The following is a 25,566-nucleotide window of genomic DNA, read 5'->3' as shown; positions in this document are numbered from 1 at the left end:
ACAGTTGGAGGTTGGCCACAAGACCTTGCCTATAGCCAGGCCTATAGCCAACTCCCCAAAGGCAACCAACCCACACAGAACACGTTTCTTTTTTTTTTTTAAAGGGGAGCAGGTCACACCCCATAACCTATTATGGCCCTAAAGGCCCCATCCCCATGGGCCATATATATTTTAAAGGGGAGAGGATCAACATGCCCCACCTCCCCAAGCCTCATTAGGCCCTGGATACCCCATTCCCCACAGCTGTTTTTTAAAATTATACGAGAGGGGCGTTGTGTGGTCCCCCTTCCCAACCATTGGTAGGCCCTGGGGACTCTGTCCCTTAGCGACGTTTTTTTTTTAAAATTAAAGGCGAAGGGGTTCCTATGGCCCTCCTCCTCGAGTCTTGTTAGTACTTGGGGACCTTATCCCCCCCAGGGCTGTTTTTTTTAAAACTAAAGGGGAGGGGCCCGGGTGCTTTATGGCTCTTGACCTTGCATTGGTGGTATTTCTAGTGCCGAGATGAATCCAGCCTTCCCCACTGGCTTTGGAAAGCTAAAGAAAACTTTCCCTTTCCAGCCTGGTTTCTAGGGATATTCAATAGGTGAGAATATGCAGGTAGATAGAGTATCTGCTAGAAAGATTGATACCAAAGATAAGTAGCATTATTCTTTAGAGGGGTCTCGGACTGCCCCAATTCCTGCAAGTTCTGAACAAAATCAGGAGTGATGGATGTTCTTGCAAGCACTGATTGTTCTGTTTACTGTGGTTGATTCAACTCTTTGGAGTCAAGGAGACAGCCATTACTTTGCCCTATCTCCTCTCAGACAGATGTTCCGCAAGTTGAGAGTCTGCTTTGGAGATAGAGAGGTTAAAGTTAATTGTGAAATATAAGTCAAAAAAGGTTGCTTTTACTCTCCAGCCCCAGACAGCTCCCTATTCACCCTCATATATTAAAGTGGGCACTGGTGTTCTTTCAATTCATGCTGTATAAGAGACCTCAGACAATGTCTTGAGACATCATGAAGATTTTGTAATTTCTTTAGAATGAATAGACCCTGTGTTTAGCAGAGACAAACTTACAGTGATTAGAGTTTGTGGAAGACCTGGGGTTAGGTGTATAACTGTGGCAGAGCTTAATTTACCCTAACTTCTTGAGAGTTACAGAGACTTTCATTCTCGACTGGGATCACTCCTTGCAACATGGGACTTACCATAAGTTCTAAGGTGCTTTGGAAGCACAAGTTGAAACTTTAGAGCTGCCTGGCAGTTCTTTTCCTTTAAGACTGTTTTTGGTAGAGAACACCTCAAACACATATTTAGGTAAATTAGGGAGTTGCTATGTGTAAAACCATATCTACTCTACTTACTTGATGTTTGGGTGTTTTATAACTAATTCCCAAGGTCCGGTCAGACTTCACCTGAACTCAGGAAGTGATATTCCTGATTCTTTCTCTTTTTTCTACTTCTGGACTCTTCCACCATCTACTGGGGGTTGGTTGAGTGGTACATTGAAACCTGTATAGGATGTCACCCTTTAGACACTCTGGTTTTATTTATGGCCTTCAATGCTGGCCACAACAAGCCTTCCATAGCAACCAGGAGCAGTTGAGTCAAGAACATTGTTGTTTATTCATCACAACAAATGGAACAAACCACACTGCCATAGAGAATTGGCTGTTATTGTCAGTCATGTTCTGTCCTGACTGCTTGATGTTGCATGGAATCAGGAAGCAGCGTAATGTGATTAATTTCTTACTAGTAGTCAACACTACACAATCAAGATATTGGTTTAATTCTGACATTAACTCCGAAAGGAGACAACTAAGAGCTAGAGAGAGACTATGGAGACACAACCCCTCAGTCACACACCGCGAACAACTCAAAGAAGCTCGTGCGAAGTACAAAAAACATATAGAGAACGAAAAATCCACATTTATTTGTTTGCACTGCACTAGATAGTGCAAAAAACAGGCCTAGAGAGCTCTTTCACATCATTAGACAACAAACCTCCAAGCCTGCCACCTCCGCAATGCAAGCCTCCAAAGAACTATCAGGCACATGCATCAATGTTGGCTTTTGCGATTCCTTAATTGCGATTTTTAAGGAATCGCAATTAGGTAATCCCAAAAGCCTATGCATGTAGAAATCGCTTAAAAAAGAGTGATTTCTAAACATTCCTTAATTGCAACTCACAAATTGCGAATCGCAATTAAGGAATACCTCCCCATTCATTCCTATGGGCCTAGAGGCCCATAGGAATGAATGGGAAGACATTCTCAATTTGCGATTCTCAATTAGAGAATCGCAAATTGAGAATGCAATTTCAAGGGTGCCATGGTGTCAAAAGGACACCCTGTTGCACCCCTGAAATCGATCCGTGCACATATGTTGCGAACACACATGGCCTAAGGGCATGTGTGTGCGCAACATGAAACTTTGAAAAAATGCACAAAAGTGCATTTTTCAAAGTTTTTGCAAATTACCAAGAAGTTCAACTTCATGGTAATTTGCTACTCCTATTAGCGAAATCACAATTTTTTTGACTTTGATGCATTTCATTTAAGGAATCTCAATTTGGGATTCCTTAACTGCAATAGCAATTTAAGGAATCTCAATTTAGAGATACCTTAAATTGCGATTTTTGCATTTGGGATGATGCATCCCAAATGCAAAAATACCGGTCGAAAAGGGGCAGATTCTGAGAATCTGCCCGTTTGCGACCGGTTTTTAGCTTGATGCATGTGGCTGTATGTGACAATTATTCAAAATTATTTGAGGAAAAGATCAACAAGATCGAACTCTCGCTAGACATCAACATCAATACCCCGAGCAAGATGCTCCGGCCCCTGTCAAGCCGCCCTTAAAATTGTGGAAATCTTTTAGCCCTATACAGGAAAATGTGATAGTCAACCTGATCTCCACATCTAAGCCTACCTCACATGCTCTAGAGCCTCTGCTGCCTCAACTGACCAAAAAGCTTAAACTCTCCCTTGCCCCGCTCTGGTGCAAGCTCATTAACAGTTCACTGCGATCTGGCATCAACCCGGATTGCCTCAAGCAGGGGCAAGTCACGCCACTGCTAAATTTAACGGGCCTAGACAAAAAAGATCTGAATAACCACAGACCAGTCTCAAATCTACCTCTTCTATCTAAAACCCTAGAAAGATACGTGCTCTTGCAACTTACTCAACACCTGAATAGCATCAACCTTACTCGATGCGAACCAATCAGGCTTTAGAAAGGGATCTAGCACGGAAACCGCGATCCTCAATGTCATTGATGACATGCACAAATCATTTGATGCAGACAAATGCTGCCTTCTCATCCTCCTTGATCTATCGGCAGCTTTTGACACGGTTGATCACATCCTCCTCAATAAGGCTCTTCATGAAAGGGCAGGTCTAGATGAGGTGGTCCTACAATGGTTCTCCTCCTTCCTCCGCAACCGCACTTAAAGAATAAAAATCAAAAACTTCACATCTGATCTACATAAAGTCAGCAAGGGAGCCCCCCAAGAATCAGTGCTCTCCCCACAACTTTTTAACATTTTCAAGGAACCACTCACAACCCTACTCAGAAAAGCTAACATCCCCTTCCACCTTTATGCCAATGACACACAGATCTATCTGGAAACCACATCCATTGACGACATTCAGAGACTCAATGACACGCTCAGAGAAGTTCAACACTGGCAGTCAAGGAACTACCTAAACTCAATCAGGACAGGACTGAAATACTCCTCATTTCAAACAAAGAAGAGATCCCTCAAATTACAGAATGACTATCTGCGATCGATACTCTCTACGGAAACATCACCCTAGCGGATTCTCTAAAATCATTAGGCATCACTCTAGACCCGAAACTGAATATGATCAAACACATTAAGATCTCTTCTAAGAGCTCCTTCCTGAACTTAAAGCTATTGAACAAAATAAAACCTTTCATCCCAGCCAAGGACCTTAAACAAGTTACCCAATCACTGGTGTTATCCAGATTAGACTATGGGATCGCAACCCTCTCCGGCTCATCAAAGGCACACCTGGCGCCCCTTAAAACAACACTAAATGCGGCAGCTAGAATAGTCACAGGAGTGAAGAAATTTGACCATATTTCACCCGCACTCAGAGAACTAAAATGGCTCCCAGTTGAAATGCGTGCCAGTTTCAGAATAGCCGCCTCACCCACAAAGCCCTTCACACAGGCAAACCTGAATACTTGGCCCCTATACTAAAAAAAGCCGGACAAACCAGGACCCTCCGGAGCTCAAACACGCTACTACTCATCCCGATGAAAGCACACAAATAAAAAACCGCAGCCCGATCCTTCGCGGGAAAAGCGCCCAAAATCTGGAACGCTACCCCCCATATCAACTACTCCCTCCATCGCAAAATTCAAAGATCAACTCAAAAATCGTTTCCTAGATCGGTCCCTAGCAAAGGGTCATGAGACGCAGAAGAGCTGTTGACAATACCCACTGATGGGGTGTGACCTCAGACCAAGCACGGCCCGTGCCGTGCGTTATACAGGGGCGGTGACGTCAGGCAGGGGAGGGTGAGGGTGGAGGGTTGTAAAATGCGAGATATTGACCATTAGAGGTAAGTACCGAAAAAAAAATAACGAATTTCGTCGCCCATGCCAAATGTGATGCAGCGTGGGCAACGAAATTCTTTTTTTTTTTCCGGTACTTACCTCTAATGGTCCATATCCCGCATTTTACAACCCCCCACCCTGTCCCTCCCCTGCCTGACGTCACCGCCCCAGTATAACGCCCGGCACGGCCGTGCCTGCCTCAGACTATGGTCATCCAGATAAGGTACTACGAGTACTCATTGACACTGGCTACTCAACCCTCTAAAACTCACAGTTCATACCCGATATTATCTCGAGACTCTTGACGCTTGTGCTGATATCTTCATTGTACTTACCGTGAATGTTTGTTTGGTCTATGCAATTTGACGGTTGTAAAGCGGGCCGATACCCCTGGGTCTGGCTAGCGCCATATAAAACTTCATAATAATAATAAATAATAATCATCCCATTCATTGCCCGATCTGTATTCTCTTGGTACAGTGCCCATACTTTACCTGCTTACTTTACCTCCATAGGTGACAGGGAAGATGGATGAAGGTCTGAGGCTCCATTAAAATAAATCCCTCCTCTTGGAAGCAATTTATAAACAAGTAGGAGTCTGTCACAAGACATAGTCACATCACTAAATAAGTATTTAGCAATAAGCAGATAACTCATTTTAATAAAGATCCCTGGTGTATACCCTGTGGATTAATTCAAGTACTGTGATTTGTGTAATTTAGTAATTATCTGTAGATATCAACTTAAGGAACAAAGTCATTTATCATTACAGGAGAACTGATTAAGCGTTTCAAAATTAAAAAGAACATTTAAAACCACTGCCCTGGCATTGTCACAACAGCTGGTTATTTGACCTATGCAACTAAACAACAATCCTGATGCTTCAAGCAATGTTATGGTAGCCTAAATGCTGAGTCAACGCATACCTGACTGGGATCGATGTGAAAGGTCTCTTGTATATATCTGTCAGCTTCTCCAGCACCACAAAAGCGGTGGTGAATATGCGATAGGTGTGCAGGAAAGTATTAAGGAAGTCGATGCTAAGGAAGCGCAGGTCGGTCAATCTTTCCAAGAGGCGCTCCACGCTCGCATAGCGAATCTGAGGAACTTTGCAGGAGTTTAAGGTTTTGCTGAAACAGATGTCAACATCATCTCTGTGAAGGCGGGCATCAGATCTAAATAATAAATTAATAAAAAATAATAAAAAAAATATATTTACCAATTAAAATCCATTAAATAACTGAACAATAATGAGTTAAATAACTAATAAAGACACTTTTATTCATGAATGTTTTTTATAGTGCAAAGATGTGCTACAGTAATTTTTTCAGTTCTTAAAGTCTAGGAAACAACATTTTCAAGCAAGTATACACAAATCAGATCAGTGGGTCTTTAGAAAACAGCATATAACCTTGTCTGCAAAAAAGAACATCTAACAATTGTGCAGGAACGATGAAAGATGTACTCTTTTTCATAGCTGTTACTTAATGATTATGGATTTCTCAGTAAAAAAAAGTTTTAACTGCTATTCAGCTGACACCTGACTGAAGAGGAATTATTAAGGAAATATTTTATAAAATATTTATCAATCGAAATCGCTTAAATAATTGAACAAAAACAACTTTGTTAAAAACTAATAAAGACGCATTTACTTCTGGATCTGTTCTACAGTGCAATTAATTATTTATTTATTTTTACCGTTTACATTTATTACTTTAATACATCCGTTTAATTCTTTATCTTTACATGAACTAAAAGTGCAAGCCTACCTACTACTGTCTATTCCAATGTTTTCAACAGAAAAGAAAAAACTCCACGAGATGCAATCAAGAGAGAGAGTGAAGGTGATAAATAATCACAAAAACATCAACAAAACGTTTGTGCAATGGATAAAATGGGTACACCTGAGCCATAGAAAGGCTGATGAAATGTTCTGTATCGCCCAAGGGGAGTGGAGGAAGGAGTTTGTAGTAAATCTGGCAGAGGGAGACTGGGCTGAAGTTTTGCTCTTATTGATCAAATGCATAGAGGAGCGAATTGTATATGCATGCAATTTTTTCTTTCTTGATTAGTGTACTAAACCCCGGAGAAACTGCATGAGTGGAATGCACAAATACCTAACAACTGCCCTGGGTGTGATACAGCTTTCTATTTGAAAGTTCAGATGCCTTTTAGTAAAACCCCAAGGCAGGGATGGTTTTTTAATAAAGTTGTACTATTGAAGGACGTTTTTCTGGAAGAGATGAAAAATATAAACCATCTTTTTTTCTAGGAAAAAAGGCTCTTCATTGTTAGAAATCCTTTAGGAGGCTTAGAAATCCACAATGAGGGGTGAACGTATAGCCTATGAAAGCGCTTGGCGAAAGATAGATAATCAGCAACTACTAAATCTTTCAAAAGCGCTTCAAAGAAATTAGGGAGCAACTGGTACAGGATGTGGTGTGGTGCTGGTACTATTGGTAAAGGTGATGGTACCTGTGGTATAGGTACTGGTAATACAGGTGATGGTGGTGGTACTGGTGATGGTGGTGATAGCACTGGTGATAGTAGTGATACTCATGGTAGTAGTGGTACAAGTGGTGGCAGTCTTGTGGTGGTTCAGATAGAGAACTGGTGGTATGGGTGTAGGGTGGAGGGGGTGGTAGGGTGATGTGGTATTGGTAATGTAATAGTGGTGGTAATGGTGGTACTGGTGGTTCACAGAGGTAAGTGTGGGTGATGCTGATGATAGTACTAGTGGTGATGGCACTGTTAGTGGTGGTAACGGTGGTGATACTCGTGGTGGTACTGTTAAGGGAGTACTAGTGGTGGTACTTTTTATGGTGGCATGAACAATGTTAGTAATGGTGATACAGGTGGTGGGTTTACCACTGGGATTGTGGTATAGTGGTGGTGCTACTAGTGGTATTTTGGTGGTGGTGTTACTGGTGGTGGTGGTAGTACTGACACTGGTGATCATACTGGTGGCAGTGGTGTTACTGGTGGTGGTCCTTTGGCTGTGATTTTACTGGTACCATTGGTACGTTTGACCTTTGATTATTCTTGAACAAAGAATAAAAAGTCTTATTATTTATTCACCATCCGACTACAGGATATTATTCTTGAAATGTTATTGAAAGACCTCGAAATACAGTCTGTTTTTTGTGCTGTAGGTACTGTTTGTGGTACTGGTGATGCCAGCAGTACAGATGGTGGTACTGGTGAAGTGGTGGTGGCACTGGTGGGACTGCTGGATATGTTTCTGGTACTGTTTGGGTGGTAGAGCGTTAGAAATCGTGGGGGTGTTTAAGGTGGTACTGTTGTTTCTACTGACAGTGGAAATGGTGCTACTAGTGGTTGCGGTATTGATACTGAAGGTGATGGTGCAGGTGGTGGCTCTAGTGGGGATGTACTAGTGATATTGTGGTGGTGGTACGGTTGGTGATGTTAGTGACAGTAGTGGAGATTGTGGTACTCTTGTTGGTAGTAGTGGTGGTGGTAATAGTGGCGGTGGTATTCGTAATAGTGATAGGTAGGTAACTGATGAATGGTTTGGAACAATTGTGGTCACAAACCTTTAATACATTCCATTGCAAATTCCAAAATAGCAGGACGCCTCTTTTATGCGCCAACCTATTTGCAAATGGTATACGTTACAAAAGCCCTTTTCAGAGTTGCATACATTTTAAAAGGGTAAATTGCTGTTGCACACCCTGTGCGTTGGGAATAGATCTTGGTACATGAGTCCTTGAGTTCTTTATCTGCAATTCAATCAAGAGTGATTCAAATAGAGGATTTTGAACAGAAAGGGAGAGGTCCTGACACCAGGACACAATTCTGCAGCACCCGCACGTTGTTTCCTTTCTGTTCGGAGCAGCAATTGCAGGCAGCGAGGGGGCTTCCTTATATTCACTTCCAGTTGGGTTTTAAACAAAGGCCTGATTTAAAGGGCCATCAGCCCTTCTCTTGTTCAAGTATCACTCTGTCTGTGAGCCATCTGGACCTTAACACATAGTAGCCAATGCAATAGGTGAAAACAAAGGCACACAGTTCATAATTTCACAAGTACTTTAGAGAACCTATGATTTGGAGGCTGTTTTTTAACTTTGTTCAACTGCAATATGTAAGAGATGTGCAAGCAAAGTAAGAATGGCAGTTGTATCTATGTGCACGAGTATCACACAAATAACGATCTAAGTGGCACTAATTGTATGTGAGTATTTTATAGTGCTACTCATCGCAGTGTGGGGTGTCAGGGCGCTTTACATCAAACACAAAGAGACAATAAATCATACAGTGGTGTAAATCATTGTACAGGAGATGTTACAAAAGATAATGAGGGTTATAAGGAGTAGTAGTCACGGATCATTCATACTTGTAAACAGTATATGCTAGGAGTGCATGGCCAGATAAAACACAAAGTCAGGATTTAAAACTTGCCACAGTGATTGGGTTTGTCGGTACTAACAAGATATTACAGCTACCCAAATGAACCATTCTTTGCAAATTTAGAATAACAACAGATGGAGAAAAAAACCTATAAAGATCCAAACCTATGACTTGCGGTGTGCATGCAGTTCACGGATTGCAGATTATATTCAATGGGGTATATTAGCAACAAAAGGGTCTCTGTGCCAAAAGTATTAATCCATTTACCTATCTCCATAAAAACACAAATCGTTGGTCTGCACGTTAAGCGCTGTGCTCTGCAGCAGGTCCATTAACCATCAATCTTAGTTTATGAGCCAAAATTGTGGCTTGACAAAACACAGAACTCTTACTGTATCAACCACCAGAGTTATATTACAGTTCTGATAATCCCCTTAAAATTGCTGGGCACACACATATCTCATAGGTAATTTAAAACAGACAGGTACTCATACCTGCGAACTCTTTAATTTGGAAGAGATAGTGCCAGCACATCTCAGCACTGCTACAACTCTTTTAATAGGAGTGTACAGGCACTTCTCAGCAGCAAACAGGTACTGTGAACATGGGGTGCCTGCAATTCTATATTTCAGTTTCAAGTCCTGTGAAGCAAGTGTCTTCCCTGTAAGATATTTTAAATGAAGCCTCTTTCTGACCAAAAGTAAGCTAGACCAGATTTACTATCACATTTTTCTGTGTTACCAATTGCTTTGAAGGAAAAATAAATGTGTAAATGAACTGTCATACTCCATTTTTCATCACTTCGCCCCTCTTGACTCCACCCCTTCCCTCTGTCACACCTTGACACCCAATTTATGGGTTCTCGGAGTTCATTTTTTCCTATTTCCAGCACTGGCCCCACCTGCACAAACTAAATGTTGAAAATCTCAGGGGGCCAGGAGTCTAGATATCTTTGAGGACCATAAGTTAAATCCAGTCAAAATGATTAGACGATTTGTTTTCTGTAGCTCGTCAATCATAGTTTTTTCTATAAGAAAAATAATAATTCAAATAAGATACTATAAAAGTCCAGGAATTGCAATGAAAAGCGAGATCTCATGTCTAATTAGGCTCTTGTAGTCAGACCGCCAATCCCTTGTGTAGCATAAAAATAACTTCAGAGGTAGAAGATGGTGTTAAACACTTGGAGTTCATGCTGTTACAGAGGGGATTACCTGCCATTTCTCTGAGACAGCTACGGTTACTATAGCTTAGCAAAGGTGAGCCAATGATCAAAGGCAGCAGTCTCTCACTCATTACAGAGTGGGATGGGGTCAGTGAGATTGCTGACCCCACCCACTCTGTGACCAAGTATCACTGATTAATACTCAGCCTTAGGCACTTCAAGGCTTAAAACTAAAGTGGCCCATCTACTATATGTAGTCCAGAATACCCTGTACCAGATCCCGGAGATGTTTTTTCGATCCATTGAGTCCGAGCAACGTCTATTGCTATGGGGGGTAGGTAACCCCAGAATTGCACTGAAGAAACTCCTGAAAGGTGTGTATGAAGGGGGCCTCGCTGTTCCTGACATTCGGAAATACTACTGGGCATCTCAGACCAGCAACATTAATGGGTGGGCCTTTTCCCCATTAGAGGAACCAGCGTACAGCATAGACCGTTTGGCTTTCAGCAACAACAGTTACCTAACGTAACTATATTGGAAAGTGAGAGGAAATTCGCTCCTCCCGGTACATACCCGAATGGTTACTGAAGTCTGGCATAGAGCAATCAAAATGACTGGGTGGGCAAATAAACTTACAGCACAAACTCCTCTCTGGGAGGGTGGCCAACTGGGAGGGTTGACACGACTAACAGGCTTTCGGAAATGGAGCTTTATAGGGATTGACCACTTGGGGGATGACTGGAAGAATGGGAAAATGTTGGACTTTCACACACTGCAGAGGCAGTTCCAAATGAGGTGGGGGAGTATCTACGATACCGAAAGATGCACCATGCTCTTCACTGTCATTTGCAAGAGGGATCCCCGTTACCAGAATATTCGCCACTCAAGGACCCTCCGCTCCTGGATCCCATGATCGATAAGGCCATCTCTCTGACTTATCGGAAATTGATTTACAATACCCCAGACTGTTTGGGCCCACTGAGGGAGGCCTGGGAGTCGGATGTGGGCCTCTTAGAGGATGATAATTGGGGTGAAGTACTAAAGACAACCCAGGAAATAGCTTTAAGAGCAGGGTTTAGACTGATTCAGCACCGTATTCTCCATAGATCCTACGCTTCTCGCATAGCTTATGTTCGAATGGGCACCTGTGAGACTGATGAATGTGTACGGGGTTGTTTCAAGGCAGGGTCCTTCTTCCTTACACTTTGGTCATGCCCCAGGATTCAAAAGCACTGCAAAGGTATAACCCGAGTGATGACACAGGTAGTGGGTGAGAATGTCCCGCTTGAACCGAGGTGTCATCCTGGGAGTGACTGGAGATACGGCGTGGCTGCAATGGGCCAGGACTTGGCGGGCCCTGGCAGGCGGGTGGCCAAGAGAAACATTGCCCGAGCATGAGGAGCAGGGGCAGCCCCCGCGCTCACAGCCTGGAAGAAAGACCTGGACTGGTGCTATGGGGCAGAACGGGTTATATATCAGAGCCAGGGATGCCTACGTAAAGGTGAAAAGATATGGAATGCCTGGGCCGGGTATAGAGGCCTTTGATTAAGGCCCTGGAAATGTTATGTGCTGATGTGGGAGAAATGATGCTATGGTTTACGGCAAGAGAATGTGGGTATTTACTAGCAGGAACCTACTACGGAGTACATATTAAGAACTGTGACACCTGTATCAGATGTCTCACCTATATGTTATTTTTGCATGGATATTGAACTGAAGCTTGTTTATGTTTAATAAAAAGATGTTTTAGAAAAAAAAAATCAAGCGACTAGCCCAGAGGCAATCAGTGGCGATCCCCCTTGTCACGAGGGGGAGGCCCTCACAGCACTTTTGCTAGGCTGAAGGGGTCACGACTACAGGCCTGTGAAATCCTCAGCTCCGGCAGCCAGGAGCATGAGCATTTAGCGCATGTCTAGCTCCTGACTGCCTGACCTGAACAAGAAGAGTGTCTGTCAGGCTGACCTTTGTTCAGCCTATCAGACACTCCTCTTGCCAGGAAAAAGGTGGGGTCAAGGCCCCTCAGCCCAAACCGATGGGCCTCAGCTGGGTATATTTCCAGAAGCCACTTTGCAACTTAGCCATATGTACTCGAAACGCACATTAGGGTATTTTCTGTCCTTTCCACCAAAGTTCCCTGTGATTTAAAAGGCAGAATGTCACAGAGGTGACGCCACTATGGTGGAGCCAGTGGTGGCTGTCATTGGAATCGCCACCTTCTGCCACCATCTAAAGAAAGAAGCAGAGTGCTGACAAGACATGCACCTTTCTTTGGCTGGGGTCTTCTTATCGCTGCCTCTTAATGAGCCGCCGACCATTTTTTTAAACTCTGAGGAATAGGAAGGCAAGCATAAACACAGGTTTAGCATGCTTGCATTCATAATGTTAGCTAAAGTAGAGTTTCTAGTTTGTTAAAACAGCGAAAGCAATCCTAGGCGCCTTTTTCTAGGGGAAGACATGTAAGTCTTGATTTGGCAGTAATTATAAGTGTTTGAAACATTTGTAGCAGCAAATCTAAGACCGCTGTACAACAAGACTGTCACCCAAGAAAATAAGACTGATCAATGCAGAGTTATAGCAGAAGTACTGAACGTGCGGCATGAAAAGAAACACGTACAAAAATCGAGAAAATGTAAGTGGAATATGTTAAAATATGCGTTTACAGCTGACAGTCATTGTAATCAGACCAGTTTTTACCTCGGGAAGGGTAGGTCGATCTGAGTTCTATACTCGTGTCCTTGAACTTTTATTACATTTAGTAAGATTGATTAATATGCAACATAATACATTACAACTGAGTATCCACGTTAAAATACAATGCATTGCCAATGTGTCATATACTATATAAGACTACAAAGCCAATAATACAATAGTTAAAAAGAAATTAATTGATGTTTGACCAATCAATCTGGTTACATGCCTTATTTGCCCAGAAGCGCTCATACACCCTTTCTGCTATCGAAAAAACAAGCAAGCAATGGCAATGCCAATGGGTCAGGCTTTTAAAGGAATGTTGTATGGTATTTAAAAGCATTACAAGTAGATAGCATGGGAATGGATATGTTTCTGCGTGAAAGCAAATAACTGTAGAATACTGTTGATGTAAGTTAATTGTTCATGTGTCAGCTGGACTGTCAAGTCAAGCCTAAACATCTATGTAGGTAAATGACTGCCCTCATCCCATCTGTGCTGCTGCCAGTGAACAACACAATAAACTATCTAGTTATCCAAGAGATTAATAGTTTCATAATGTTAGTGCCCTGTAAAGCTCGAACTCTAACAGCTGGATAGATAAAAAAATAAAATTACTTCAGCTGTGCGGCAGGCAAGCACTTTTTAGGTCAAGCCTACAGTGCTTGTGCTGTCAGGCGATCTATTGTAGGTACTTTGTGTTGGTCTGGCTCCTCCCACGCTTTGGATTGGCTTTTCTGTGCCTCATTCCAAAATCATATCCTGCAAATGGCTAATTGTTGGTTCATGTCCCACCTTTTTTCCCCCTCAAGTTAACTCCCATGAAGTATTGCCTCGGGAACAAGCAGCAATGCGCTTTGGTGGGTGTGGCTTTTGTCAAATCCCACCTTTTTTCCCCCTCAAGTTAACTCCCATGCCCTGGAAGCGAGCAGCAACACAAGGGCTTTCCTTGCTTTCTCTTCACCATGCAGTTAATCTGAGGACGAAGCACAACGCGTTCTACGTGTTCAACTAAAGCCCCAGCTCTTCCAGCTGGTCGTGCGACAGATCTCTTGTTTTTTAACTATAAAAAAAGGGTCCACTGCAATGTTTTAATCTCTATATGGTTACATTGAACGGATCAATCTCCAGTTTTAAGATGGTCACCCTACTGAGAGCTGTAGCGCTAATTAAGCACACACCTTACGACAAGATGCAATTAAAAAGTCTTGCAGTGTTTCCGTTATCATTCTAAAAAAATTCATAAGAGTTTTTCCTGTAAAATCTGTGGCGCATATTATGAAAGTAAAGTTCGAAATTAGATTTTAGACTTGCTATCGCAATTACATAAAATAATTGAAAATACAAATTAGCTTTATTTGCCTTTACGTTATATTACATGGCAGTTCACATGATTCATAGTGTTTGTAAACAGGCTACTGTTGTGTGGGTCTGCATTATCCAAAAATTAATCCATTGTCTATGTCGATGTAAATCCTTGTCTACATTGTAAGTGTGTGGCATGCTGTGCCTGACGCAGCAGAGTCAGGCGCTTAAGCTGTACCCGGAAGTAAGAGCCGGTCTCTCTTTTCTGATTTGCTCGCTTTTTAGTGGTGAAGTGCTTCTAAGCAGCCTCTGATGTGGCAGCGCCATGAGTGTCCCAGCTTTTTAGGTCTACTTAAAGTCTCGCAAGCACTGCTCTGCGAGACTTTAAGTAAGGGCTTTTAAACTCTAAACTTTTTTTAACCCGCTATTGGCCCTTGCATGCGTTTTTCTAAGAAAGACAACACGCAATTGGCATAAGGCGGGTCATACTGTGGCCTAGGGTGCTCGGAAGCGAGCATTAGCGCCATCTGTTTCCAATTATCGCAATTGGAAACAGATCGTGGTCAGCCTGGTCGCGCATTGTGAGCGTTTGTCATTAAGTTATTCGGCGCATTCAGCACCAACCTTCTTTGCACTGTTGTATTACTCAGGCTTGTTGTCCTGATCACAATACTTTTTTGCTTCCACGTATAAGATGTTACATTACGATACACCAATAAAGTTTTTCCTCATTTGAATTAGACACACCTCCAAAGATCGTGTCGCATATTTAAATATCAAACGACGCAGTTACAAACTAACGTCAGTACCAGGTCACGTGATGTTGCACGCCACACGCCAGTGAGTTATGGTAGCTTCGCTGCTTCTCACTTAGACATAAAGGCCTTTTGTAGTGCACATCAGAGCTTGATAGCGTAGTTACAGTTTTCTGGTAAGATCTCGGAGTTCTGATTGCTCACTAAATGTTCGGTATTCAAGGTTCATGATGATTTTAGGGCACAAATTGGTATCTCGTTTTTTCAGATTTTGAAATCCGTTCATGTCCGATATCGGTAAGATTTCAACCCTGCAAGGGATCGTTTTTCACATTGTTGACTCTGTTGTTTTGAGGTTAACATATGGTTGTTCCTCTTATAGACACACTGCCATATGAAACAGCACTTTGACATCTGAAAGTACCTCTACTGACTGTTCTGTGCGATTACTTGATTGTTTGGGCACCTGCACTTGGGAGCAGTTTGACACTACCACTGTTATGTTTCGTAAAAAAACACTGAGACTTTACTCTTTTAAGACACACGTGAATTTGGAGTAGTTAGAGAGCAACCAACAAGGGCAGCACATCCATTCACACCTAATTCAATGTCAGTGTGAGCTCCTTATCGGTAGCATGACAAGGCCGCCCTAAAGCACTAATTTAAATGATTGGGTTAGTAACTGGTTCTCGACTGCAATGCCAACTACACCTGCCTACACTGTACCTCTGGAATCAAGAGCCTCACTGGATCGCTGTACAATGTCCCCAGCCCCCTAGAATAGACGAGGGCACTGATATCAGACGTACAGAAGGCGTGCCATGCACCACTCCCACAGGCAACTGAGCCGACGAACACTGCAACTAGCATCATATTGCAGCTCTCCAATGCGCCACCATGTTCAGAAGACAAAGTCCATCTGAATTGCCCCTACACCACAAAGCAGCATTGAACACTGGCTGCATCACAGGGCAAAGCTCATGAAGTAAGTAGATGCTGTACATGTAGATGTAAGTAGATGGCTAAACACTTATACGGTCCCAAAGGCGAGACCTATTGGCTATGCTAATGCTTGTTATGGATGTGACGGAGGAGGACCAGGTGAGAGTTGCACCCGATCCCGGGATCTGATCCCCTTTCTCCCCCGTTAGTCTCTTGTGTGCACCATCTACTATCGTACTGACTCTCTATACAGATTAGTGGTTGAGTTTCTGTGACCCCCTACCTCTCTCTTATAGGAGTATCGTTGACATCTGGGCCTTTGACTTTGTATGGAGAATACTTCGGCCCCCGTGCCCTGCAGTAATCTGACCTTGATTATGCCAGTCACTAGACGTACATATCTCCAACAATGCACTCGTATCCTGATCTGTAAAAAGCAGATTGAAATGTAAAATTGGGAATGCATTTAACGCCAGGCGATATCAGTAGAACAAGTAAGGATGGGGGGCCTCCAAAGTACGACGTTTGTGGATGCCAGTATGTCCCAGCAGTGCTATGAATGCCCAGCAAGGACCATTTAACGGTAAAGAAAATGGGGGATTAAACTAATATGATTCTGAAAGTTATTTTTCCATTTGGAGTTTTGAGGGAAAAAAAAGATGTAGCCAGACAGCAGAAACAATGCTGGCATATTTAATTGATGGGAGAAAAGAACTACGAGCGTCAGTAGTAAAACTCATAACATCCCAAGTGCAAGAACAGTAATATATGCAACGTTTTAATTTACAAGAAATACCACCTGTCTGCACTCGGTTATATACGTTGGATTTTCTGCAGAGATTTTGCTACTTGCAAAAAGTTCCCTCAAAAGTTGGGCTCATATCCAATTCATAGAGTTTTGTGCGCGGATGATATTATTTTGTGATGTAACCCTACAAAGAAACCTGCAAGAATTATGCTAAAAGTCACTTTCTGATCATACATTTTGCAAACTCTGAGATGCTAGACTTAAGGGGAAGAAAAAAGGTTTCAAGTTTCATTGGTGCATGAAATACAAAAAAGGGGAGGTTGGTAACATCTATGTTGACTTTGGAAAAAGCTTTTCCAGCGTCCACTCCCACAAGTTGCACTTTTCCAATTTAGGGGAAAAAGCCTTACCCCATGCAGGTGCTCTTCAAAATGTCTATTATGCCATGGGAAAGAGATATGTTTTAATTATTTCTTAGAAATATCTTTTACTGCAACTTTGACATATGCTCTGAAATATTCTCCTGTCTGTAGTTGGTCTTTTTTCAACTTCTATGAAGGGAAGAGTTTAAGGAAATTATGCAGTTTGAGTTCAACTGTACCTGTACTGATTCTTAGACTTGAACTTGTCCTTCCAGCACCTATTTCCAAGCACTATCAAGGGTAATCTTTTGTTAAGGGCACTACATAATCTAAGTTTGTGAGAAGGACGGGGAGGAAAAAACAACTGTTCCCCTTTTTTTTTAAATAGAAATTTGGCTTTTCCATGTGCGTATGTAAATTGTGATAAGGATGTTCTGGAATCGTGATCTCCAGGCCAGCTATACCACTTTTTGAAAGTCCAAGAGAGTAAGCTAATGTATATCCATGACCAAGATTATGGCAGAAATGGTTAAATTTATAGCAGTTTAAAATCACACACTGGTTTTGAGGAAAGGTATTCATTTCTCTCTGATGTCACACAATATGAAACGTCTTCTCTTGCTTCTTCAGTTAGGATACTCCCCTTTAACTCCTTTTTAGCAAGAAGTAGAGGATCTCCAGTTGAATCTGCTATTTGTAAACTGTGAATTGGGTCTCCACAACCTTTTTCATGTACTACATCTCTGACCAGTACTAAGTGGTGTTTGGAAAGCGTTTTTTATTCCCTTTAACGGAATGCTTTAATATAACTACACATCATGATTTGGTATTTCTAATTACTCATCCACCTAATGAACATGTATGTTTTTATATATTTTTTGAATTTCTAAGAGTTTTTTTATCGATATTTTAAAAAAAATATGAATTGTTAATTTATACTGCTTGAAATCGGTTTATATTATTACACAGTTTAGGTGTTTGGCTATTAATAGAAGTATTGTGTATCTCTGAGGAGGCCTAAATCAATTCCCATGAAAATGTCCACTATCGTACTCCCTCACTGGAAAGGCTAATAGTTGGCTTTGTGTGATACCCTGCTTCTCTCTTATATGACCATTGTTGACAACTAGGCCTGTGACATGTATAGAAAATACTTCAGAACCTTTGCTTTTGCCAGTACTTAGGCATACAGATCACCAACAATACACTTGCATCATGATCTGTAAGCAGATTACAATTTAAACCAGTAACTCACATATACAGCCACTCATTTACTTACTCACTGACCAACACAGCCACTCATACATCCAGTCATACGAACACTTACACACCCACTCATCCACCCATCCAGCCACTCACACACTAAGTCACTCACCCACATAGATACTCACACACCTACTCACTCACCCATACAGTCACTCACACACCTCTCATTCATCCAAACAGTTACTCACACACCCATTCACTTACTCACACATATACTAACACATGTACTCACTCACCTATACAGTGACTGACACAAGTACATACTTTCCCATACAACCTCTCTCACACTCAGGAAGGAGGATAACCAGACCAGGGCAGTTCCCCCGATCCCCGCCGCCTAAGGAATTCCCTACTGGGGTTCTCCACTCACATTCAACAGTGAGGAGGCATTTTAAATTCTGAAAGAATTAGAAACACTTAATTGTATGCTGTACATTCAGTGGTTGGTAAATCTTCTAATCTAGACCTTTGCAAGAGCACCTTGGTTTAGACCAGTGTTCACACTAAGAATGAAACGCATTCAGCCCTGAATAGAATATATGAAAGAGCTGCTTAAAACATCTTATTAATTTCTGCTCCCTTATTGCTGTTCTCTGTTATTCATAATGGCAGGAAGAATACATATTTGGTCATATTTAGCAACAAGCACAACCAATGCTTAAACACTTAAAAACATGGGTGAATATTATAGAAATGCAGTTAGTAAACATAAATAGGGCTATCTGCAGACTGTCGAACACACCTGTTAGGAAAAATATGAACATAAAGCATTTATCGCAAGGGAATCTTTTGTATTTACCTGATCATGTGAGGGACAGTAACTTTGGAGTTTTCTTCAAATACATTAGTCATCAAACCGTTGCATCTTATATTTTCGACACACTGCAAATAAAAAGAAGGCAACAATATTGTATAAAATAAATACCTTTGCTGTTTCCGAATACAAAGTTACAGGAGAACATGAATTGTTCACTATGGGCCTCATTTATGGCTTTTTGACATAGTGCAGTGCAGCAAGGCACCTTGCACTGCTGCTCTATGCCAAAGGGAAAGGGCAGGAACGCACTTGCTTAAGCGATACAGCGCATTCCTGTCCTTTCTGCCTTCGCGGGCGCTGTTTTGGCAGCCTAGCGCCAACGTCGGCACCATTCCACCATAGAGCAAGGGTGCCTCCTTTGCAGGCAGGATTGTTTTTGTGCAGGAAGGCTCACCTTCCTGCACAAAAACAATCATAAGAGGTGTGATCCTCTTTCTATGTGTGCTGTAGAAAAAAATGAGGAGAAATAAACATATTTCTCCTCGTTATGCCTCACTGAAGTGTACAGATTTGACGCTTGCCCAGGTTTACATCACATTGTAAAACTGGGGCAGCGTCAAATTCCATGGGTGTTGCTTGGGAAAACCCATCGCAACGCCCACGGAACACCTCAGGTGCGCAGAGTAAAGCGATACAGCGCTGCGTCACCTTACTCATGATTTATGAAGGCACTCAAAGTCACGCAGGGTGGTACTTTAGGTGGTACAAAAGTGACCCAGGGCCCTCATAAATAAGCATGGTAGATGCACATAACTGTATATTACATCTAATGAACTGGGTGCAACGAGCAACATAAGAGATACAACCAGTTTGTAACTATATTGTTGGGAAAATACTTCCCACAAACTATTTCTAATGTAAATTTCAATTCTCTGTCAACTCTCACCGTAATGCAATGAGAGTAGGTCTCAGTTTGCATCGTTTTGGCTTCTTTAAAGAATGGAGTGAAGTTGTAAGAAGTTGTGACCTGTAAAATGCTCTACTCAGTGGCTTTTGTGTAAATGTAATAACATTTATATAGCGCTTCCAATCACATTTTTGCTATTTCTAAGGACACTGAATTATAGTTGCTAGTATTACCCAACTGATTCTCTATTCACCGACGCCATACGAACAGAGTTTCAGTTTCACGTCAGTGAAGAGCTTTTAACTTAATTAACCATCTTGCTCACAGGCTTGTATTTTAAAACCCAGTGTCTTACTGCATCTAACATTGGTTTTATTTCTTACGCAGTTGCACACTTTGTTCGTGATGGTCTTGATGAGCAATAACTGCACTTCCCAATCCTATTGGGCAGTGGCAGCTCCTCCGCTAAGGCGAAGGAGCTTCGCCCCACTGATTTTAAACAGTGTAACTAAAGCAAAAAAATAACAGAATCAGTTATGATCCTTTTATTTATACCTTGTTGCAGCAGTTTTGCAGGTGAGGCGGGCGGGGCTGCTCTGCTGACAGAGTAGGGGAGGGGAGAAGTGGTTTGCACTCCTTAAAGAGCGCATGAATGTTTGGCCAGCCCTCTCGGGCCGGCCAAACTTTTGTGCAAACTTTGCATGTTTTCCCCCAGGCTGCATTTAGTCTGAGTGGAGAACAGGCCCCCAGTCCCATATGAGCGCCGAACAACAGAGCTCCGACCAATCACAATGCTGCATTGCAGCATTGCAGCAATGTGATTGGCTCAGGGGAGCCTGGGTACTTCCTGGGTGCTCTGTTCCTGTTCCGAATACGAAGGTGGAAAGAGCGGTGAGACTCAGCAAGCCGCTGCGTGACACGTCGAAGAGGTACGTTCTTTTCTCTTTATCCCCTCTCCCCACCCCCCTCTCCTCTGACCTCCACCCTCCAGGTGGAAATCTGCCCCAAAATGAGAAATTTCTCCTTTCTTCAAGGACCGACTTGGAATGGGCAGGTTATCCCCCCAGCGTAAATAGTACCTCTGGTATTGATAACTCTGGGAGTGGTTTAAAACCGTCTCATTTCCCATGACGCTCGTAAACGCGGCCTTGGAGTGTTAATATTTAATATCATTTAATATAATTTACTATCTTGCAGCATTTTGCCAAAAATCCCCCCCCCCAAAAAAACATAAAACAATAGTGGGATAATGTACCTTTGGTAGAGATGGAAGGATAGTGAGCACCATCTAGCTTTTTTCACCCTCTGCTCTAAAGGCACCACATTCAGAGTTTGAGAGATCCTTTTGTGGTTTTGAGGAAGCCAAGTCTCTCCTAGTTCAGAAAGATACATTCTAAACTGTGACCAAACATGTACTCCAGCACAGATTCTAAGTGCACCATCTTCCTGAGTGTCAGAAAAGCCAGTCTGATCTTAATGAGACATCGGACTTGCCTAGGGTGTGTAGGACCTGTATGGCCCTTCCATTGGAGGATTTCAGGTTTACAGGGGGAGGGTTGTATTTTATTTTGTGGCAGGAGGGGTTTCTTATCTGATGATGTGGGCTCATGTCAAGAGTGGGGACCATTGCATGGAAGAACCATGATGAGACAAGCAGAGACATTTTAATGCATGACCAAAGTGGGCAATTGCCTAGGCCCCACCTTCCAAGGCCCCCCTGGGAAAGTGAACTTTCTTTCCTGAACTCAGTTTATTCTATTTCTCTACCTAAATCCCTTTCTCCCTATTTCTGACTCTGTCTCTTTACCCCGTATCATCTTAAGTATTTTTCAGGGCCACAAGTAAGACATATTTTAGCTGTTTATATGTGACCCAGCTGAAGTTTGACATTTAATTTAGTATTCTGTGACATCAGGCAGGCTTGAGTTATCAGGAAATAGGTAAAAAACTTCAAAATGTCTTTCTCACAGAGGATCCAAAGTAGGTCTTGCCCATGGCCCTCAAATTCTTAAGATGACACTGGAAACAAGGTGTAGTTTGGGTAGGGATACATTTTGTCCACTTATTCAGTGGACAGGCAACCTAATGGGCACATGAGAACAAAAGGAATAAATTAAATATTTCCTAAGGACATGGATGAGTGCAGCCCAAAATTACAGGGACATTTAAAACCAAATAGGCCCACTCAACTCAGATAAAAAATAACTCACATTTTAGGTTATGACAACAATTTCTAGTGTGTCGGATAGCTGTTGCCGCGTGTGGCGATGACCTGGGCAATATGAGGAGGCGATGACGGAGGTGAGAGCGTCGGCGTTGATCGGTCAGCCCCGGGAGACACTGAGCAACCGATTGCGCTGGGCCGGCTGGTGACCGGGACCGGCGGTGTGTTGGAGGACTGTGGAGGGGGTTGGGAGGAGCGGGGATCCCGCGGGGGGCGCTGTGCTGTGGGCGGACCCTGTACCTGTGGACAGTTGGTGGGAAGACCGATCTCCTTGGACGGGGGGTTGCTCGCTCCGTTGCCCTCCCCCCCCGCTGGTCCTTGTCCTCTCCTCCTGATTTCTTCTCCCTCTGCCCCCCCGGCTGGCCCTGGGGGACGAACGGAGCGACGTGTGGTGAAGGCTGGAGGGGATTGGTGTACCGGAGTAGTGGTGGGGACGGATTGCACACCGAGGCGAGACCTTCCCCTGTTCTGCCACTGGAGGATGACGAGGACATTGGAGGATGAGTCCTGAACTGGGGACTGCGGCTGTGGGGCCCTAGAGCTGAGGGGGCGCGGCGAAAGAGAGTGAGGAGGCTGACAAGGGGTACTCCTATCGGAAATTGCAAGGTATTGGTCAGTCTCTGGACATGGTCCGCAAGGGGGTGAGGTCAAAGGATGCCCGGGAAGACCCGGCTGCGGCACAACATGCTCCGACCGCAGAGGATGGTGGGACCTTATCCGGACTGGGTGGGTTGAGGAATGCTGAGGGGCAACAAACGGACAAGCTGGATTTGATATTGCAAGAGATTAGATATTCCAGGACGGCAATAGAACGACAACTTGGGACTCTCACTACTGACCTGTCACTGTTGAAGGCTGACCACAGTAAGCTGGCTGATAAGGTCAAGGATCATGGCCTTGCGATTACTGACCTCACCCCGACGGTGGTTGATCACACGACGTCTATTCAACGGCTACAACAGCAGGTAACATGGCTACTGGACCGCGCAGAGGACGCGGAAGGGCGCAATCAGCACAATAATATTCGCGTCATTGGCCTTCCGGAGCGCTGTGAGGGGGTACACGCCGAGGAATTCATGGAGCAGTGGTTCCGGGACCATGTAGCTGCGGAGGGTCTGTCCTCGCACTTTTGTGTGGAACGAGCGCACCACATCCCCACTGGGAGGCCTAGACCGGGCCATCCGCCTCGCCCTCTGATCGTCCAGCTGTTGAACTATCGGGACAGGGACGCCCTACTTCAGAGAGCAAGAGAGAAATCTCTAATACAGTACGAGAATTGTCGCATGTCTCTTTATCCGGATTACACCAACCTAGTACAGAAGCAACGTTCCTCATATCAGGATGTGAAGAAGTGGCTTCAAGAGGCCAAGTTGACTTATGCGCTCTTGTTCCCGGCCAGATTGAAGATTGTTTATGAAAAAAAGACGCATTTCTTTGAGCGCCCTGCAGATGGGGAGGAATGGCTGGACGTGGTGGGTGTTGAGGGTAGCCAGGGAGCCACACAGGACATGAACACCGGTGGCTTGGCCAGGAGTCCAGATAGGACTGGTAGGGGCAGCCCTGCCCAGGGAAGGAGACCCGGGAATCGCGGCACATCAAGGGAGAAGCAGCGGGAGGAGCAGATGGACATGGTGGAACTGGTGGGCAGTTTTCGTGAAGATCAGGAGAAAATTACTACGGACACAGAGGACAGTACGATTCACTCTGACTCGGAGCACAGTAAGGTCCTGTTCCCCACAGTTACACCTAGAGCGGCGGACGATATGTTGGACAACTAAAAAGATGCAGGGTCCATTTTGTATCTGACGGACCACTTGATGACATTTGATATCCTTTTGGTGAAAGTAAACTCTACTTGTGACCTTAATGCATAGGGGGGGTTCAAGGGGGATGGGGAACTGTATTTATCTGTTTCTGGAGGGTGGAGTCACAGGGAGTGTTCCCATTTTAGTGGCATAGCGATGGGTGCGGATGCGGGACCTCCTAGTTGGTTCCATCCTGATTGGCACATATAACCCCCACCCCCTTTTTTCAGGACCTCCAGACGGTAAAGCAGAACAGACTCCTGGTATTATTGCCCCTGGGTTGGATCACTGTAGAGCCTGCGGCAACCGGTGGGTAGTTGAGATGTCTAGAGCGGCGCCAAGCCACCCCCCCCATTGGCAAATGCAATTGTGTTTTGTTTATTATGTTCATAATTTTCTTGTTCGGCTCAGCACAGTTAATCTGCTGCGCCAAGTTAGTTGAGTTTAGGGGAGGGAACACAATGGTCTCCAGGTTGACACTCACATCATGGGCTAGGACAGTCCTGCTAACACTCCGGGAACAGTTAGAAGGAAAGAATGGCTGAACAACAAGGTTCCTATAGATTTGCCACCTAGAATGTGCATGGGCTTGGTGCCATTCAGAAAAGGCACCGAATCCATGCGTTTTTACAAAGGCAACACGCACTGATCACATTTTTGTAGGAATCACACCTAACGACAGCAGAGGCGCAGACACTAAGGAAACGATGGAGGAGTATTATATATCTATATAACAAAAAAGGAGGAGTACCACCATAGAAAAAGGCTCAGAGGGCGATTTTTGGTGGGATGAAATTCTAATGAGGAAAAAGAAGAAAGTCCTTCTTTGATTTTTATAAACCCCTCACTCACCGACCTGGTCGGTGACATGCTTCATCATCGGGGCCACCTTGACAGCCGAGTGCCATCAAGGTGTGCTGCGACACCTGGAATACAGTGGAGCAGGTATGTGAGTGATGAATTCAAGAAAAAAAGTATGTGAGTTAAAAATTGTCCTGGTATGGCTTATATGTGAAAAAATTTATTCTTAAGACTACTGGACAATGATAAAAACAGTGTGTGTCAATACAATAAAGGTTTAATTATGACCAAGTGTATCTGTAATATATGTGCAAGGTCTATATGTTTCAAACCGAATGGAAAATGCCGGTTTTTCTTCAGGACCAGAAAGAAAATGGGTGGTCAGGGTACACTAACGCCCTGCCATACCTGCAATCCTTTGTTCCCTGGTAACAAAATTGGTTACAGGGCAAGAAAAAGGTAACCCGGGGGTGGTTACGTTAATAGCAAAAAACTCCTAATAAGGGGTCATAAGGCTGCACGGGATTAGAGGGAAGGGAGGCCACAGTAGAAGAAACATATTAGTTTCTGTGGTTAGTTTAGGCCGTATACCTATTTTGCCCCTCCATGCGCCCGTGTGGCCTCCCTTCCCTCTAATCCCATGCAGCCTAATGACCCCTTATTAGGAGTTTTTTGCTATTAACGTAACCACCCCCGGGTTACCTTTTTCTTGCCCTGTAACCAATTTTGTTACCAGGGAACAAAGGATTGCAGGTATGGCAGGGCGTTAGTGTACCCTGACCACCCATTTCCTTTCTGGTCCTGAAGAAAAACCGGTATTTTCCATTCGGTTTGAAACATGTAGACCTTGCACATATATTACAGATACACTTGGTCATAATTAAACCTTTATTGTATTGAC

The 25,566-nt window shown here is 43.5% G+C and overlaps 1 protein-coding gene across 2 annotated transcripts in view; it reads right to left on the bottom strand.

The window, feature by feature from the left end:
- Positions 1-25,566, bottom strand: part of RASGRF2 (Ras protein specific guanine nucleotide releasing factor 2) — a 1,825,430-nt gene that overhangs the window by 760,306 nt on the left and 1,039,558 nt on the right. For both annotated transcript variants that reach the window (XM_086960835.1, XM_086960836.1), the window contains exons 13-14: positions 18,971-19,053; positions 5,499-5,747 (exon numbers count right to left, since the gene is read on the bottom strand). In XM_086960835.1, coding sequence (XP_086816961.1) covers positions 5,499-5,747; positions 18,971-19,053 — 332 coding nt within the window. The remainder of the gene's footprint in view (positions 1-5,498; positions 5,748-18,970; positions 19,054-25,566) is intronic.

The sequence above is a fragment of the Lissotriton vulgaris genome, chromosome 3_1 (genome assembly GCF_964263255.1).
Source record: "Lissotriton vulgaris chromosome 3_1, aLisVul1.2, whole genome shotgun sequence".
Classification (NCBI taxonomy): domain Eukaryota; kingdom Metazoa; phylum Chordata; class Amphibia; order Caudata; family Salamandridae; genus Lissotriton; species Lissotriton vulgaris.
Note: the sequence above shows the minus strand (reverse complement) of the source record. Positions and strands in the feature narration are given on the sequence as shown.